This window comes from Mycetomoellerius zeteki, unplaced genomic scaffold (assembly GCF_001594055.1).
Source record: "Mycetomoellerius zeteki isolate Tzet28-1 unplaced genomic scaffold, Tzet1.0 scaffold228, whole genome shotgun sequence".
Lineage (NCBI taxonomy): Eukaryota > Metazoa > Arthropoda > Insecta > Hymenoptera > Formicidae > Mycetomoellerius > Mycetomoellerius zeteki.
In genome coordinates this window covers 1,140,543-1,159,203 of record NW_017257203.1, presented here as the reverse complement: position 1 = coordinate 1,159,203, position 18,661 = coordinate 1,140,543, and the positions used below count along the sequence as shown (strand labels likewise).

Below are 18,661 nucleotides of genomic sequence, written 5' to 3'. Positions count from 1 at the left end.
CAAATTATAAAGAATAAAAATCTTGCATAATTTAAGTGAATTTGTAGTAACTGTGGTAAAAATATTGCTATATTATTTAATATCTTCATTTTCAATATCAGCGTTCACATAATTTAGCAACTCTCGCATATACTCAGTGAAATGTTTTTTCAATTCTACTTGTGATTAGAGCTTTGAAAATGTCTGGGAGATATAAGTCAAGATATAAAAAAAATTTTTCTGAAACATACAAGCATTTATGCATCAAAGAATTGATCGTCATTATTATCATCTTCGCTATAGTAATTGTCGCCATTCTCAAAATATTCATTTGCGTAATCAGTCCCATCATCCATCTCGTCTTCTTCCTCTTCCTCCCTTACACCATCTTCTTTTTCTTCATCATTCTCCTCTTCACCCCCTTCCTCTTTATCTTCCTCTTCTGCAGGTTGTTGCATATTTTCTTTTTTCTCCAATTCTGTCAACTTTTTCACAATATCCATGTCCTTTTTCTTCTTATTTCCTTTCTGCTGCCGGGATTTTCGTTTCCTCGACGCTTTTAATTCCTCTGGCATTAAGCTCCAATCATGGTGTGCCTCATATTTCGATTCATCATTATCTACAAAATCTTCTTTAAAAGCATCGCTATATCGTTCAATATCTTCATTTATAATAGCAGCTTTCACATAATATGGCGACTCTCGTATATATTCAGTGAAATGCCTTTTTAATTCTACTAGATACTCCATTTCGTTAGTTATTTGAATAGGTGGAGGTTTGTGATCCAACGGAGGATAACTTAAAGATGGTTGCAGAACTGGTGTTGGTAGTATTTCTCCTTTAGCGATGCCCAACTGTTCCATGGAAAAGGACATAGCAGACTTTCCTCTACCGCGTCCTGCCATTTTCTTGCTATTGCTTCGTTTCCTGATATAATATATTAAATTAATTGATAAAACAATGTTTTAATAAACTATTTAGGATATTAAAATTGAGGATTATGCACTATTTCTAAAAAAAATTATATATCGAAATATATAAATTAGGCCACAATTTATTCAATGGCCAGATAATTTTATAAACATGTTTTGACTCAAAATCAAAATTTCCTTTAACAATAAGAAAGTAAAAAGGATAAATAAAATTTAAATAATCAAAAGTTACATAAAATTTTAATAATCAGATTAGATAAAAATTAGTAAAATTTAACGCCAAATTACTAAAACTTACATTATTAATTGCCACATCAAAGTAAGAAAGTAACAATCGTATTTAGGACCACTCTGTTAACTGATTGAGTACAAAGAAATCAAAGATAACAAGAGAACATAAGAACACAAAAATAAACACTCATCTGTCTCTATGACTTTTAAAGCAATCGGTAGATCATAGTTTCATCCATGTCTTAAAACTTTTGTTTATGTTGACGTAAAATTATAATCTAGAACAATCCTAACCTATCTATCTCAGAAAATTTTCGGAATAACTTTTTTTACCTTAAACTTGTTGAGTTGTTAATTCTTTTTTATTGCTTTTCTTTTCAAGTTCTTCTTGCTTAATACGAAAGACCTCCTTATCATAAATCACCTTGATCACAAGGGAGCACGAGGGACATGTAACTTCTTCTTCGCCGGCGGCCAGGTCGGAAAGAGATATTTGAAATTGATCGCCACATGGACAGGGATAGTAATAAATTTCCTCGTCCTCGTCGTACTCGAAATCTTCGATTTCTACTTCGTCATAATAGTCTAATCGTGGCATCACTCATTACAGTTCAATATTAACTTCAGCAGATAAAACGTGGTCTCTATTGTCTCTAAACATTAGTAGCAACGAACGCTTACTTATGCTCAACCGACTGTTGACTGTTGAGTGCAGTGTGCACCAGTGATGCGAATTCCGGGCCGCTTGCAGCACGCGATCAGCGCCACCGGTCGGCGGTCTGGCGTAACCGATAGCAACACAAGCACGAGCCCGTATCCGTGTGACTTGGTAGTTGGAAGCGTGCCGACTATACTCTGAACGAGTGCGAAAAGGTCAGAGTATAGTCGGCACGCTTCTAACTACCAAGTCACACGGATACGGGCTCGTGCTTGTTGCCATCGGTTACGCCAGACCGCCGACCGATGGCGCTGATCGCGTGCTGCAAGCGGCCCGGAATTCGCATCACTGGTGTGCACTTGTGCAGTTGAGTGAGCTGAGCGCATCAGAACGCACTCATTAAGCTGGTTCTACATTAAGCCCGATTTACATAAGACGCAGAACGCGGTTCGCAGATCGCAAAACTAGGAACTAACCTAAAGCTGGTTCTACATTAGTCGCACGCAGCGTCGCAAGAATTGCGGTCCAATCAACGTCAAGCTGACTCGACTCTGATTGGACTGCAACGCTTGCGACGCTGCGATGCGATCAATGTAGAACCAGCTTAATTAAGGCCGGAATCAGACTACGCATTGAAGATTGAAGTTGAAGATTGAAGATTGAAATTTGACCAATAAGGATAAAGAAATTTTAGCTCCTTTCGTATCGATTGGTCAAATTTGAATTTTTCAATCTTCAATCTCAATCTTCAACGCGTAGTCTGATTTCGACCTAGTGGCCCGTATTCAGAACGCGCTTTTATATCTGAAATTCTATAATATGCGTGACGTAAAGTATAGTATGTTAGCGCGCTAACATCGTTGTAAGCGCGTTCTGAATACGAGCCAACGTATTTAATATCATTTTCGATTGGGGTGCACTGGCTGCACTCAGTGTCAAGAGCGTGTTCGATTGGCAGTGCCAATGCGCACTTGGCTAGTGTCGCGTGTTCATTTGACCGCATGACACTCGCATAGTGCGCACTCAGTGCGCACTAAGTGGCACGAGATATTTTGACGGTGCACTAGATACATATATAGGATATTAGTGCATCGTTTTGTATAAGTATAAAAGAATATATAATAGGGACAAGCAAATCTGTAATTTATAGCATGCAAATGTGTACAATTATTGATAAGTATGTACATAAAAAAAATATAATATATATAAATATATATGATATTCTTGATATCTTATATATTATTTAATTACATATAGTACAAAATCATTACTTAAAGTTATGAATATGAGATGTCGAAATTATTTTTCTGCGTTCTTCCTGCAGTCTAATCAAGTCCTTACAATTTTACAACTCGAAATGGCATTTCAGCTTTAGCACTGAAAATCTTGGCGTGTTCTTTTGAACTTGCATTATTCAGTGCAACCCATGGAACATACTCGTACAGTGTTGGTGTGAACTGAGTGCGCACTGGTGTGCACTAACTTTTTCCCAATCGAAAACGCTATTAATCATAGGCCGGAATCTATAGTCTGTTCTTAATCTTAAGCAAGGTCTTAAGATGCTAATACTGCTCTCTGATTGGTTCATGCACTAGAAGACCATCTCGAATCTTGAGCAACGTCTATGGATTCCGCCCATAGTATGCTTGTAGAATTCAGGACGCAGAAAGTTGAAGTTCACCCAACTTTCTGCGTCCTGCGTTTTGTGTCCTACAAGCATACTATGATTAAAATACGTTAGGTTAGTTCCTAGTTTTGCGATCTGCAAACCGCGTTCTGCGTCTTATGCGGGGTCTACAATAGAAGTCGTAACGGTCGTAGGGTCTTAAGTCGTAGAAAATTGATCAATCATGGTTGATTATTCTTCTCATATTCGACTGTGATTGGTCAATTTTCTACGACTTAAAACCCTACGACTGCTACGACTTCTATTATAGACCCCGCATTAAGCTGGTTCTAAATTAGTCGCATCGCAATGTCGCTGCATGTCGCAAGCGTTGTGGTCCAATCAGAGTCGAGCTAGATTGATGTTGATTGGACCTCAACTAATGTAGAACCAGCTTTATGTAGATCGGGCTTTAGTCGCATCGCAGTGTCGTAAGCGTGTCGCAAGCGTTATGGTCCAATCAGAGTCGAGCTAGATTGATGTTGATTGGACCTCAACTAATGTAGAACCAGCTTTAGGTGCATCCAGAAGAACAACCACTCACTAACCCTGGAATCCCTGGATCTACAATAGATGTTTTAAGCCTTAAGCCGTAAGAAATTAGACCTGTTCTTTTTGGCTGAACTTTTGCATCAGTTCATCTTTCTTCCTCTTCTTTCCTCCTGGAGAGAAAAGGAAGAAAGATGAACTGGTGCAAAAGTTCAGCCAAAAAGAACAGGCCTACTGACCAATTACCCCGGATCTACAATAGAGTGTTAAGTTTCAAGCCATAAGAAATGGACGAATCATAGTCGATTATTCTCCTCGAATTCGATTATAATTGGTCAATTTCTTATAACTTAAGGCTTAAAACCCTATTGTAGATCCAGGGTTACGGCCATTATAAATCAGGCTTAAAGCCCATGGCCCATACAAAAACGTAAGGCCATAATACGTAAGCAGTAAAGAAATCATAATGCATGGTCTACAATGGCAGTAGCAGTAGTGGATGAGACTGTAGGAGTAACAAATTGACCAATTACAGTTGAATGTAAGAAGAATAATCGACTGTAATTGGTCAATTTCTTACTCTTACAGCCTCATTCATTACTGATACTGCCATTGGCTGCGTTCAGCAGACTCAACAGTTTTGCAACCGTTTTATGAATGGCTGCGTTCAGCAGACTCAACAGTTTTGCAACCGTTTTATGATTGTCTGCTGAGATAGGACCATTCTTCTAGATCTAAAAGTATGATCCAATTAGCGCGAAGGAAACTTACAACAGTTGCAAAACAAACGTTCTGCTGAACGCACCCATTGTCTGCTGAGATAGGACCATTCTTCTAGATCTAAAAGTATGATCCAATTAGCGTGAAGGAAACTTACAACAGTTGCAAAACAAACGTTCTGCTGAACGTACCCATTGTAGACCACGCATCAGATTGGATTCGCTACTGGCCTTACGGTCTCTATCGTGATTGGCCAATTCGCTTACTGATTATGTCTTACGGCCTTACGTTTTGTGCCATGGGCTTAATGTAACATGCGGCTACGGTTACATCAGCTGATCATAACATTACAACTGATTTTGCAACCCCTCGAAGGTCATCCTATGTTATGTACGCACTTTTTGCTCCAATAAAAAAGAGCCGGCTTTTAATCGAAAGAGAACTCAAGGACCACTGAAGGACATCAAGCTGAATTTGACAAGAATGAACTGTTAATTATTCAGGTGTGTTACACATGAAATATAATATTTTAATTATTTCATTAAGATATATATATGATATAGAATGCATATAATTGTTGATAATGAAATGAATTTTCAAATGTATTGATAATACTGAGAATCTATAGCATATGTAACTATAGATTTGTAGTACTGTAGTAAATTTCGAAATGTATCTATATTATACATAAGAACTTGTTTGTAGGTGTATTAAACCAAAAATAGTTTGTACATATTTTGAATAAAATGGCTACTTCAGTGACAACACCACTGAATACTGTGAATGCTGCCAAGAGGTCTGTGAGATTTGTTATATTGAAAGAAATGGTTGATGCAAAAGATTTTTAGTAAAATTTATTTTTCCTTATATTGCAGAATTACGCAGATCAGAAATATACGGCAAGGTAGCGTGATAGATATTGATGCTGAAATGTTTCTCAAGATATCTAATTACGAGGACACTGTTAAACAATTGGACATATATTATGGAATTGTTAAGAGACAATTACTACGCTATCAGAGCTGCATAACTGGCTTGTTCCCACAGATTTCGAGCGATCGGAAGGTTGGCAGTGTACGCGAAAGTATATATTGCGCAGCTGCCATATGGAGTCTGTATCAAGCATATAGACGTATAGATGATGATCGTGGAAAATCATATGAGCTGGGACAATCCACAATAAAGTGCATGCGGGGTATCTTGGAGTGTTGGATAAAACAGTCTTCCAGAATAGAACTTTTTAAGAAAAATCAATGCGACCGTTATGCTTTACACTGCAAGTTTCATTTGGATACTGGCGATGAAATCCATAAGGATGTTGATTATCATCATTTACAAGTAAGCAATAATAATATTACATATTTCTGTGAGGCACTAATAATTTCAATGATACAGGGAATATTTATAATAATTTATATTCACTTAAATATTATAATAAAATAGGACATAATTAGTATGGTATTTTCAGTATTATTATGTAACAATTGAAAATATCTTCTTAATTATTGCAAGTATTTATTCTGTTCAATATAGATAGACATCGTATCTCTTTACTTAATATTCTTAGTGCAAATGATTTCCTCTGGGCTACAAATTATATATACACAAGACGAAGTGGCTTTTGTGCAAAATCTGGTATATTACGTCGAAAGAGCATACCGTACACCAGACTACGGTATGTGGGAACGTGGAAGTCGATATAACGATGGAACACCTGAGATTCACGCCAGCTCCATTGGGATCGCCAAGAGCGCATTAGAAGCAATTAATGGCTGTAATTTATTTGGTGAAAAAGGTGCATCTTGGTCTGTGATATATGTTGATATTGATGCTCACAATCGCAATCGTAGTATTTTCGAAACAATGCTTCCAAGAGAATCCAGTTCGAAAGTAAGCAATCCCAATTGTGTAAAATACTCGGACCAATTTGATAAGAGATATATAATTTCTAGAGTGTAGACGCGGCTCTGCTGCCAACAATATCGTTTCCTGCCTTTGCAACTCATGAAGAAGTGTTGTACAATGAAACAAAAGCGAGCATAGTCCGCAGGCTAAAAGGCAATTATGGTTTTAAACGTTTTGGAAGAGACGGTTATAAAACTGTATTGGAGGACAAACAGCGACGATATTACAAATCTGGGGAAATTAAGGTTCTAAAATTTATAACATTCTTCGCAGATAAGAACTACGAATTTTAATAAACTGATGACTTGTTTCAACAGGATTTCGACAATATCGAATGCGAATGGCCATTGTTTTACATCTTTATGATAATAGATGGTGTATTCAAGAGTCTATCGGAACAAGTGGAAGAATATCAAAATTTATTGAAAACAAGAGTGCAAAAGGATTTGAATGGAGGTTCTTGATAAATAATATCTCTAGTTTTTATTCAAATAATGTCTATAACACAAATAATATGTTATAAACCTTCGATTATATAATTAAGAGTCGCATAAATAAAATTTGTTTTGTCTAGATCCGATCATTCCTATGTGCTATTATGTACCCGTGGAAAATTTGGAAACTGAAAGGAACGAGCCATGCAGTGCTTATCGGCTACCCAGTAATGAAGGGAGAGGCCCTAAATCTATGGAAGACGTTACACCGATATATTTATGGAATCAAGCTATGTTCGTAATTGCGCAGCTACTCACTGCTGGTCTTCTGCACATCAACGAATTAGATCCTATTCGTCGATATCTTCCATCGTATAATCGTCCGAGGCGAGCAGGAAGATATTCTGCTTTCCAGGTAAAAGAGAAAAAGATATATATCTCAAATATATAAGTTCTATATTTTAAATAAATGCCTGTATTAATCTATATTACTTTGCTTGATTTAAGTAATCGTATCAAATCCCCCCAAAATATAAATTTATCTGTTTATTTCACTAGACCTTTGCTCTGAAATTAAGTGACATATTATGTTAACTTTTTAATATAAATTGTGTGTACTGTCTCACAATAATTTAGAGAGATATTTAGTTGTTTTAAATTTAATTAATTTTTGTAACTCATAATTAAAAGTATTAATAACTTTTTTATATTTTCTTTCTTTATTTACACAGGCAAAGCCTACTATTGTAAGTAATATAAAATGTATGCCTGCTAATATAATAGTACAGTGTATGTAATAACGTGCATTTATTTTTTACCTTTAATGATTTTATTTATGAAGTTATGCAATATAATCTTAGCATGTAATATTGTAGAAAATCTAATACGTATTTTTCGTTTGCAATTTATTATTTACTTCACAGGCTTCTCAAGCTTGCCACGAATTTACACAATTATACATGGTATCCCGTAAAGACCCGAACAACGGTTAAGGGGAGATTCCTGAGATTATTTTGAAACGAAAATCCTAATACGAAAATGTCGAGGCTACAACAATTTTTTGAATTATAAGCTAACTTTAAATGCTTATAAGTAAAAACTTATTTTACTTTCATGGCTTCTATTATTATTTCTGGATTCTTTTGAACATTCTAAGATGAAATCCTAATACGAAAATATCGAGGTTATAATAGTTTTCGAATTGCACACTATCTTTAACCAATTATAATTCAAAAGTTATTATAGTCTTCAACATTTTGGTATTACAATTTTCGTCTTAAAACGATCTCAGGAATCTCCCCTTAAGCGTTGTTCGGGTCTTTACAGGACACCCTGTATATACACTAGTTAAAATTAAAAAAAAAATGACTGCTATTTTTATTATATGACTAAATATCCTTATGCTGCATGTAATTTATGAGCACTGTTATACTTATGCCAGGGCACTCATACCGACCTAGTAGTACAAATAGTTCTGATCGCAGAATCTATGCGATTGCAAGCCATGATGGCCACATATGGCATTCAGACACAAACACCGCACGAAGTCGAGCCCGTTCAGATTTTGTCGTCCACTCAGCTAGTGAAGGTTTATCAAAAATTAGGAGTAAACAAGAAGTTGAATCTTCACGGGCGACCAGCGCGGCCTATAGGTTCTTTAGGTACAAGCAAAGTATGTGTGATTTTATATTTTTTCCTTGAAAAAAAAATAGAAAGCTTGTGTATGCAATGGTATATTTATCATGTAATATATAAAATAATAAGGCAGACGAAATCTTTCTCATATACAGGTGTACAGAGTCTGTGGTATGACAGTACTATGTTACCCTCTGATCTTCGAAGTCTCTGAGTTTTATTTGTACAGAGACATGGCTCTACTGATCGATGACATCAAAACGGAATTGCAGTTTGTGGGCAAGTACTGGCGTCTTTCTGGTCGACCCACTGTGTGTCTTTTGATACGAGAAGAGCACATGCGGTAAGTTTACACATTTATGAATAGGTTGCAAGAATTAACTTATCTTGACAAAAATTTGTTTAGAGATCCACAATTTAAAAAGATGTTAGACCTCTTTGCGATGTTGAAGAAAGGCTATTGTGATAAGACGAAAGTACGCATCGGCCGGTTGCAAAATTTGATCTCATCTTCTTGCATTGGTAATATTTCATATAAGATTAATGTCTGCATAAATCGAATAGGGTATGAAAAACCGGTTTGATTTTAATATTATCATGTTTTATATCAAAATTTAGCGTAATTTTTCAAATGATGTATTTTTTAATATATGTTGATATTTTTTCATAATATTAAAATGTAATAAGTATTGTATAATTAATAATAATATTTATCTTTTTTGATTCATAAAAAAAAGATAAAATTGAATCACTTTTAAGATTGGGTTATTCTTTCATTTTTTGTATCTGATGTTTACATTCATGTTAATTATACACAGAGCACTTGGACTTCGTAAATAGTATGGAAACAGATCTGGACTTGACACAGTTTAAACAATTACAGCACGATTATATTGGCTATCAGAGTCTCACGGATGTCCCAAAGGCCTTTGCTTATTCTGAAAGCGTTAAGGAATATTCTGTATGAAATCATGTTAAAGACTTAAATTTCTAATAAATTGAAAGTAATTGGTAACCGATATTCTATGTTTCCAGTATATGTTAAATGAATCTCTTGGTAACATATTAAACGAACTTCGCAATAGCATTGGCTTGTACGCCAAATGCCAATTGTATGGTATTCTGATAAAACGAGAAGGAATTAATTACGAAATCAATGGAGTGACAGGTATTTTGTATTTTTCTTCTCTTATTTGTAAACTTCATCTTTCATTCATAATTTTGGATATACATCCAACTGTATATTTTTTCATTTTCCAGTTCGTGACAATTTGAGATCATTATATCAACAAGCTGGATCTTTAAGGTTCTGGATGGCCGTACGTTATTGCAGCAGTCTATTACATCACACAGTAGACAGTATCAGTCCTTTTATCACGGGTGTATTAGTCAAAGGAAAACAGGTATTAAAGGCTGTGATCAAAGTCTCGCTACAAATGCTTTGAAGTGTTTGATGGACCAATTAGAAGAAAGAATTTGACAAACTGACCAATTAAGAAACGCTTCAAAGCGTTTGTAGCATTACGTTGTAATGCGTAGCAACCGTGCCCATAATACTCTAAATTTGAATTTTAACTCTAAAGTTATTATTAATGGTTAGATCGCGGTGGGAGTGATTGGACAGAAAGAAACGGTATTTGACAAACCTATGACGCCGACGGAAATACAATCGGTAATGTATTCCACAATACAACCGCACAATGTGGTACAGGCTGTACTCCAACAAGAGATCCTGTTGTATTGCGGTAGACTTATCGGCACTAATCCGGAAATGTTCAAAGGCATATTAAAAATACGCATCGGGTAGAATATAGTTTTTCAGCAATACTTTTTAATTGTTACTATACGAAAACACTTAATCAATATTTGAATATTTAGGTGGGTCTTGGAAGCGATGAAACTTTACTTACAGATGTTTGTGAAAGATACCAAGCCGATTGAGAATTATAGTCCTTATGAAGTCCGACAATTTCTTATTAAAGTATTGACAGTAAAAGAATGGGCTCATGAAGAAAAGTATGATGATTAATGAAATTAGCCATTATTTTCGAATATATTCAATATTGATTAATATATCTATCTATTGCCGATAGTCTGACAGTGCTCGGTCGCCGAAAAATCGAAGGTTGCTTGTGTAGAGTGCCGGCACATTTCTACAATCAAGTATGGGAAGTCCTCATGCGTTGTCCTGGTGGTATCGTAGTGAACGGACGGGAACTTCCTCAACAAACCACATTGTCCAGTATGACTCGTTCTGAACTCACATTTGCTCTACTCGTAGAATCCTTATTGCATCACATACAATTACCAGAATATCGTCAGATCATAGTAGAAGTAAGTAATCAATTTTTATATCTTTTTTGGCTTTTTTCTACTTATATATACGCGTTAAAAATATAATAGAGCACAATTAAGCAGCATTATATTAAGTATGCGCATGTGAAACAAAAACATTTAAAAGACCTAGTTGTTGCCAAATTTACATTAGATAGGTACGAAGGGAATTAATAGCTTATTTTAATTGTATGATTACAGCTCTTAAGTATCATATCAACTATTCTACTTCGAAATCCAGAATTAAGTTTCCAGAAACAACTAGATCTGAATCAGCTTGTGGAAGATAGTTTTATCATGTACTGTAAGGTAATATACATGATATTGTAAAGGTAATCTCAAAAACTTTTACATGTGTATTATATGTTCACAGGATCACAATTTATCAAATGTCGATGACAAATCGTCGTTCTTCTCTGCGCATTATTCAATGACCGCAGGATATCTTGCTAGAGCCATAGTCAACAATGTCCTTACTGGTGGCTGCGTGACAACTATTGTGGATCCCAGTGATGTCCTTGAATCACCTCGAGAAATGTGTAAAATTACGTAACGAAACAAGTCAGATATTATCGAAACTAGACTTGAGAGATCGTTTAATGTTAGCAAAAAAATATTGTATATGCGTGTAATATATCTCGCTATGTATATATGTATAATCATGTTTATATAAAGCGACGATATAATATTCCGACAAAGATTTAATGCAAAGCTCCTATTCCCTCAAATATATAATAATAATAATAATAATAATACAGATAATGTAATAATAAAATATTTTAATTAAATATATTTTTACATTTATGTCGAATTTTTACATAAAAACTTGCTAGTACAAAGTAACTGTACAAAATATATATATAACTGGAGTTAAAATCATCTTTTAGCGAAATTTGTATCCATTGCTCGTCCAGAACGTTGTATATTGTTAATGTTAGCTTTGATCCTAGACGCGACAGTACCCACTTCTGTTGCAACGACCAATTGTTTTCTGCAACAAACATTCAGTTTTAATTCATTTCAATTTATTTGAAAAATATATATAAAGGTGTGCATTTGAAATATATTTATTACATGCGAAATTTAATAATATACCTAATAAAATCCTTATTTAATAATATACCTAATAAAATCCTTATTATTCGATGTAATATTTTGATCTTCTTTCTTCTCTTGTTCGCGATACATTTTCACATTTTTCTCTCTTTCTTTATCACGCCACACTGCGTTTGCCATCATCTCTTTTCGCCGCTGTTCCTTTTCCTCCTCGGTAAGACTTGGTCTTGTTTTTGGTCTGTATTTTTCTTCTTTTCTATCCTTAAATTTAATGTGATCAGTATTGGAGGTAGATTTAACGGCTGATGTTTTTCCGCTATTAGATATCTGTAAAATTGAATATTTAAATTTAAAATTTTGCTCTGGATTGATATTTGCTCTAGATGAATAAGATGTTTTAGTTTTCATCAAATATAATATTAAAAAATTATATTTCTTCTATTCTTAAAACGATATAAAAAAAGAGCATATCTTGATGAGGTTTTAAATTATATCTTAATTAGCTTATTCATAAAATTTATATAACATTAAAAATTAAAAGCTTTCTCACTCACCGTTGTTTCCTTCTCCACTGAGTATCTTCTTTTATCATTGTATTTATTTCTTGAGTCATCTCTTTGTTTATTATCATATCGTTGCCGTTTATTGTTCTTATTATCTTCTTCTCCATACTTTTGGCTTCTTTTGTACTTCAAGTTTCTATCTTCACTCAATTTTCTTTTTCTATCTTGTTTCTTGATATCATCTAATTTTGTATCGTTTCTCGAATATTTCCTATCATATTCCGTTTTATTTTCTGTCTCACGTTTAGTGATGTTCTTGCTATTACTATCAGTACTGTCATCACTATCACTTCTATTTTTCTTTTGTTTTCTTCGTTTGTGTCGTCTTTTTTTAACAGAAGTGTCATCATTACTGCTGTCTGTTTCGCTGTCAGAATTACGATGCTTCTTTGACTTTTTCGTTCGCTTATGTTTTATTTTCTTCATCGATTTTAGCAAATCTTTTTCACTGATATTATCTTTCAATTGTTTATACTTAGTGGCTAATAAAATATCCAACTTAGCCTCATCCTCGCTACTATCACTCTGCTTCAACTTCTTTTTCTTCTTTTCACTTTTATTTTTGGATGATTGTTGCTCGAGCTATAAATTATATACATAATTATAAATACATAAAAAATAAAATACAAGAATATACATAAATAAATAAAATATAAGAAAGTAAATATATCAGCATTCACTTACCAATTCCTTGAGTTGTTTTAATTTAACAGGATTTTTCAAAAGTTGATTCCTTGTTTCCATTTCTTTCTTCTTTATGGAATATAAAGGATCTTCTTGTATTTTTCTAGCCAAATCAACTTGTTCGTTACCAGAGAAAAATCGCAGCGATGGTGGAATACATTCTAATAAATAAAAAAAATGTACATTACATATTTATATAAAATATATCTAACGTATATATATGTGTGTATATATATATATATACACATACGTGCATGCACATACACAGAAAATATCTCAATATTCAAGAATCCAAATTTTATAACAAGAAAATCTCGCAAAAATCAATGCTCGGAATAAAAAATGGCAAATTTTATAACTTAATTTTTAGGAACTTTCTTGCTATTTTAATTTAAAAATTTGGAAACACTACACATAGGATGAGATGTATAATAATGAGTAATTGTGCAGTACTCAGTCCCGATGATCTTGACTTTGATATATGTTGTCACGATCATGATTCTGAATGACCTCCAACAAGTTTTAGCCATCGCTCGTTATTCATTAAAAAGTTATTAACAAAACAATTCTTATAAATAGAACGTAATTTTTTAATATAAAATATATTTTACTATATATTCTACATATATATTCTGCGCTATATAATTTATATCTTTTATACCAAAATGAGATAAAGCAAGGTTCACCCGATCCACATCCTTGCTTAGGAGCGTTCGATTTTTCATACAAAGCGATTTAATTATTAACAAACAAAGAAAGATGTTAAAAATTTCTATGGAAAATTTTCTAACGCATAGCAGGTCAAGATAGATGTCATTCAAAAGATTTCAATGAATAGGTTGAAGTTTTCAATGGGCACACAAAGGCCATTGAAAATTTATTAGGTGCGTCCTTCACGAATCACGAAAGGCTCTCTTGTAAATAAAAAGTTATCTATTCGCTATCAAGAGCTATCTCCTAATGATGACGGCGGGCAACGGGCTAAGCTTGACTAAAGCACTATAGGAAAAACTAGAACAATACCCACAAAATCGCTGAACGACCCTGCGTGATACTTGAAAGCTCTGACGAAGACCCGACTTCATTTTATTTATTTTTATTTTTATTTGTACTTTTATTTTTTATACATATAATCTATAATAACGTTGAACTCGTTTTGTTGAATGCTTTGCAATGATATATTACATTAATAAATTTGCATAATACGTTGCAAAGGAATTAACATTGATTTAACTGACGTCTCTTTGAATTTTCGTGACTTATAACTTCGTAAAGGATACACCTGCCAACTTTATACCCATTGTACCCTTTGATCTATTCATTGAGACCTTTCGAACGACATCTGTTTTGACTTGCGACGCGTCAGGCAATTTTTGGTATTCTCCTTCGCTTCTCATAAAAAGTCGTACGGGGGGGGGGGGGATATGTAGGGTAAATCTTGCTTCGTGTGGAAAGTCATTACGTAAACAGGAGAGAGTATGGGGTAGTTCTAAATTGTATATAGCAGAGACGTTATTTTTAAAATTTTTTGTTAATAACTTTTTACCATATGTCTTTTATTACTCTGGTGAAAAAATTTCACTGAAATTATTCCACATTCAGGAACGTTTCAACGAAATTAATGAAAATTTACAGAAATTTCATTGAAAATGAATTTTTCAGCTAACATATTGAAAAAGCTAACACGCTGAAATTAAATTAAAATTTCTTTAAAATTTTGCAGAAATTTCTCGCAAATTTTTGCTGAAATTTTGCTGAAAATGAATTTTTCAACTAAAAATCTGAAAATAAACTAAAATTTTTCTGAAATGCTGAAATTTCGCTAAAAAGTTCCAAAACATGGACAAATTTCAGTGAAATTTTTCCATCAGAGAATAAAGGATATATATAGTCCTTTCTTTTTTTAAATCCCTATATTTTTCCTACCAATTGTAAAGAGTCATAGTATGTCATTAGTACCATGCCAACATATGGTCCTTTACTTCAGATAGCTGTCCTTTAAGCCAGAAACACATCCATAAATATAAGGCAGTAAAAGGGCATCAGTCAATAATAGTAGAAAAAGCAGGTAAGGCAATAATAACCTTACTTGTTCTACCGTGATTAGCCGATTCACTTGTGTTTCATTTAGAAGTTATCTCAGGTATACGCCGCAAGAAAATTTTAGAAACTGATACCTATGTAGAACTCTGACAGTCATAAATTAAAGTTTTGAAATCTTTAGGAATAAAGATCTAAAATTTTCAGATTTGTTCTCTACTTTTTCTAAGAAAATATGGGTATCATAAGTCATCTGAAAACAAGTTGTATTCAATTCTATGTGTATCTAATAAATTTTCCCCAAATCAATTTTTTTGAAGATAGAACTCCGTACGAAAAAAATTCACTTTTATAGTATAAATTATGTCCTACTGTATAAACATGTACGAGAACTTACCATATTCAACATGATTTTTTGGCATTCTATTCATCTCTGAATCTTTTTCTGCCTGTTGCATTTGCTCAAAAGCCTTATCAACTGGTCTTCCTAACAAATACTCCTCTCTGTTAATTGTTTGATTTGGCCCTTTATACATCCAGTCTAATTTCTTATCATCCTTTTTCTCTATTACACCTTGTTCTACAGCATATTTTTTTATGTCTTCCAAATCTTTCTCCATTTCAATTTCCCTTTTCAACTCTGCTATCCGCTTATTCTCTTGATCATTTTGCTGCTCCGCCTTCCTTACTTTCTCGATGTTCTTCATGGTAGACGGATGCCATGACTTTTTCAAATTCTATAAAAATTTATACGTTTATTAGAAAATACGGCAAATTTCACGCTTTGTATCATTTTATAATCTTAATTATAACATACACTTACTAAGTCTCCGCCTCCCATCGTGTTGCAGCAATGTTAGATAAAATTTTCACAATAAAATAATACACTGATATGTGTAATATATTAATACGTAGTTATACAATTATTAAGAAAAATTAACTTTTTGATGTGAAAATATACACACAAATATTATTCTCAGTTTATATTCACAATTTTCACTATTACTTGATTTTCTTTTTAGTTCTCTTTCAGCGAATCTTTTTGTAGGTTAAGCAAGGTAGCGTCACAATATATACCGTGATAGCGTCGTGACTCCTCGACAGGCATCAGCCCAACGACGCGTGCCATTGGGATTTCGGCCCCGGGCACCAGTGACGTCAGCGATTTCCCTCTCTACTCGCTTTTGATGAAGGCAAGAAGGACAGAGCAAGTGGAAGGGGAAAATCGCTCGCAGTCGCGCACCTGGATGCTGGATCTCCTGGACCCCAATCAGTGATGCACGTCTGGGGCTCTATTCTTGAAAAGAAACAAAAAAAAACGTATACGAAAAACTAGGAAAATACTACGGTATACGTAATGTATACTGTAGTATTTCCCTAGACTTTCGTATACGTTTCTTTTCAAGAATAGACCCCCTGGCCTAGAACACTACAGTGCAGCGTCTCAACCCCTCCACTTTCCTCTGCTTTCTCCCAAGCAACGCGCAGCCGGCGCAATGAGCGAGACATTGAGAACATTCTTTTGCTGTGGTGCCGTATTCTCTTGATGTTTCGCTCTCTCCGCGTCGCTTAGAGGAAAGTGGGGGGAATTAGAACAAACGCTGTGGTGCCTGGGAGTTGCTGGGAGTCCCGGGACTCCGGAACCGAAATCCCATCACAGCAGGGAAAGATTATGGAGACACCATTCAGAATAAATGTGAACTATAGATTCATATTTTTAGTCAAAATACAAAAAAATTGCATTATAATTATAATATGTATATAATCAATAGTATCACTTTTAGGATTGTTTAAACAATTATTTTTAAAGAAGCTCGAAATTAAAGCTCGACAGAAAGGACTAATTTTGAGTAAAGGCTCTTTAAAGTCTCGAGCAAAAGAGATATCACACAAGTCTTCAATTTGAATACTATCAGTGATTTTATCCTTGTTTTACATTTAATGAATGATGATTATGAGCATCCAAACTGAATGCAGCCGAAGTCATATGACTAAAATAAAATTAAAGTCGTTGTGCACTGACCTATATAATCTGTGTAAAAGTAAAATGCAAATATTTCGAATTATACAGATTTTACTTAACATTATAATAAAATACATTCAGGATTTTATGTTTTAATCCGTTTTTATATTTCTAATTTATATTAAACATATATTTAATATTTTACGTATATTATAAATTTGTGTACGTGACGTCTTTAATATATACAGCAATGCGCACTAAGCGTATCCAATCGAATTTACTATAATTTACACAATACTGTTCCCAATTAGCATGCTAACGTCATTTGTCGTTATTCTGACGTCAAAATGACATTTACGTATGATGATATTTGACGTCAATTGTCGATAAATGTCTATTTGCTATTTAGCTTGTATGATACATACATATTTTAATTTTAATATAATGTGAATATTTAAAAAAATAGACTATAGGGCGGTTCATAGTCAGTTCATTCATAATCAGTTTTTATATTTAAGATCGTCTTAAGTTCTGTCTTGAGGTGTTATGATCCACATTAACGTCTTAAAACATTATTTAAAACGGTCTTAAAATAAGAACCGACTATGAATACCGCTCTAAAAGCTCATCTATGCCATATTACTACGTTATAGAAAAGATATAATGTTTGATGAAATTCATCAAGGATAGATACAGTTTTAGATACATATTTATAACTTTTTAAAGGGTACGAATAGTTTACACTAGTCTACAATAATTATTTATATAATTAATGATACTTGTATTAATAATTAATGATTTTCTTATTTTATAAGTATTGTAAACGTATGTACCACAAAAGGTGTCATTAATGTCATTCTACTCGAAATTTATAATTATTTTCTTTATATATGTATAGCTTCGATCGGATAGATCATGTTATCTGTTTGTGCTGCATGATATTTAATTAATTGTTAATTTCGCCAATATTGGCATTTAATAGTTTACTTTGCAATTGTTAGAAATTTACTTCGTTGAGATAGGATTATTCCTCTAGACCTAAACGTATAATCCAATCAACATTGACTTCTATTGTCATTTATTACATAGATCTATCGGAAAGTACTTCGAAATTTTTGATTACCTATTAAAATTTTGCTAAGTAATTATATATAAAAATATATCAAACATTTCCAAGTACCGTTTTTTTAAATAAAATAAAAATATAATTTATATATCTACTATATATTTATATTAAATATATATTTTTACACTAAAAATTTTTATATTTTTTGTTAAAATTAACAAATTCGGTTTTCTTGTCAATCGACGTTAGCGAAATGCATTCTCTTAATCATTTCATTTCCGTTTATTCAAACATTCCTCTTTGTTC

At 33.5% G+C, this 18,661-nt stretch overlaps 3 protein-coding genes across 7 annotated transcripts; 1 reads left to right on the top strand and 2 right to left on the bottom strand.

Annotated features, from left to right (window-relative positions):
- Window positions 1-56: 56 nt before the first annotated feature.
- Window positions 57-1,549, bottom strand: Polr3G (RNA polymerase III subunit G). The gene is made up of 2 exons (XM_018448817.1): window positions 1,476-1,549; window positions 57-906 (listed from the first exon to the last, which is right to left on the bottom strand). Exon 2 carries the CDS (start codon window positions 882-884, stop codon window positions 237-239), a length of 648 nt encoding a protein of 215 aa, XP_018304319.1. The 5' UTR covers window positions 885-906; window positions 1,476-1,549; the 3' UTR covers window positions 57-236.
- A 3,389-nt stretch (window positions 1,550-4,938) lies between these two features.
- LOC108723336 (probable phosphorylase b kinase regulatory subunit beta) lies at window positions 4,939-11,700 on the top strand. Of its 4 annotated transcripts, XM_018449018.1 has the most exons (19): window positions 4,939-5,178; window positions 5,381-5,471; window positions 5,551-6,013; window positions 6,209-6,565; window positions 6,628-6,825; window positions 6,898-7,036; window positions 7,155-7,429; window positions 7,746-7,760; window positions 8,456-8,686; window positions 8,805-8,992; window positions 9,056-9,171; window positions 9,468-9,610; window positions 9,685-9,817; window positions 9,910-10,052; window positions 10,250-10,452; window positions 10,528-10,665; window positions 10,743-10,983; window positions 11,185-11,292; window positions 11,357-11,700. In XM_018449018.1, the coding sequence occupies exons 2-19, from the start codon at window positions 5,422-5,424 to the stop codon at window positions 11,534-11,536; spliced, it is 3,321 nt and encodes a 1,106-aa protein (XP_018304520.1). In that variant the 5' UTR covers window positions 4,939-5,178; window positions 5,381-5,421; the 3' UTR covers window positions 11,537-11,700. The 4 variants fall into 4 exon arrangements, with proteins under 4 accessions (XP_018304520.1, XP_018304522.1, XP_018304523.1 ...); XM_018449020.1 differs by lacking the exon at window positions 7,746-7,760; XM_018449021.1 differs by lacking the exons at window positions 8,805-8,992; window positions 9,056-9,171; window positions 9,468-9,610; ... (5 more) ...; window positions 11,185-11,292; window positions 11,357-11,700 and having other exon boundaries at window positions 8,499-8,607.
- Window positions 11,701-11,794: 94 nt separating this feature from the next.
- Window positions 11,795-16,220, bottom strand: LOC108723236 (pre-mRNA-splicing factor CWC25 homolog). Of its 2 annotated transcripts, none has more exons than XM_018448803.1 (6): window positions 16,150-16,220; window positions 15,724-16,063; window positions 13,287-13,447; window positions 12,594-13,184; window positions 12,107-12,366; window positions 11,795-11,974 (listed from the first exon to the last, which is right to left on the bottom strand). In XM_018448803.1, the coding sequence occupies exons 1-6, from the start codon at window positions 16,165-16,167 to the stop codon at window positions 11,860-11,862; spliced, it is 1,485 nt and encodes a 494-aa protein (XP_018304305.1). In that variant the 5' UTR covers window positions 16,168-16,220; the 3' UTR covers window positions 11,795-11,859. The 2 variants fall into 2 exon arrangements, with proteins under 2 accessions (XP_018304305.1, XP_018304304.1); XM_018448802.1 differs by having other exon boundaries at window positions 16,144-16,207.
- Window positions 16,221-18,661: the final 2,441 nt, after the last annotated feature.

Excerpts from the sequence above, each read along its gene's own strand:
- Polr3G (XM_018448817.1), bottom strand. The coding sequence starts at position 884 with ATGGCAGGACGCGGTAGAGGAAAGTCTGCTATGTCCTTTTCCATGGAA.
- LOC108723336 (XM_018449018.1), top strand. The coding sequence starts at position 5,422 with ATGGCTACTTCAGTGACAACACCACTGAATACTGTGAATGCTGCCAAG. Across the intron at positions 5,472-5,550 it reads ACTGTGAATGCTGCCAAGAG|AATTACGCAGATCAGAAATA; the intron begins GTCTGTGAGATT and ends CTTATATTGCAG. Across the intron at positions 9,172-9,467 it reads GATCTCATCTTCTTGCATTG|AGCACTTGGACTTCGTAAAT; the intron begins GTAATATTTCAT and ends AATTATACACAG.
- LOC108723236 (XM_018448802.1), bottom strand. The coding sequence starts at position 16,167 with ATGGGAGGCGGAGACTTAGTAAGT. Across the intron at positions 16,064-16,143 it reads GAGGCGGAGACTTAGTAAGT|AATTTGAAAAAGTCATGGCA; the intron begins GTATGTTATAAT and ends AAATTTTTATAG. Across the intron at positions 12,367-12,593 it reads CAGTGGAGAAGGAAACAACG|ATATCTAATAGCGGAAAAAC; the intron begins GTGAGTGAGAAA and ends TCAATTTTACAG.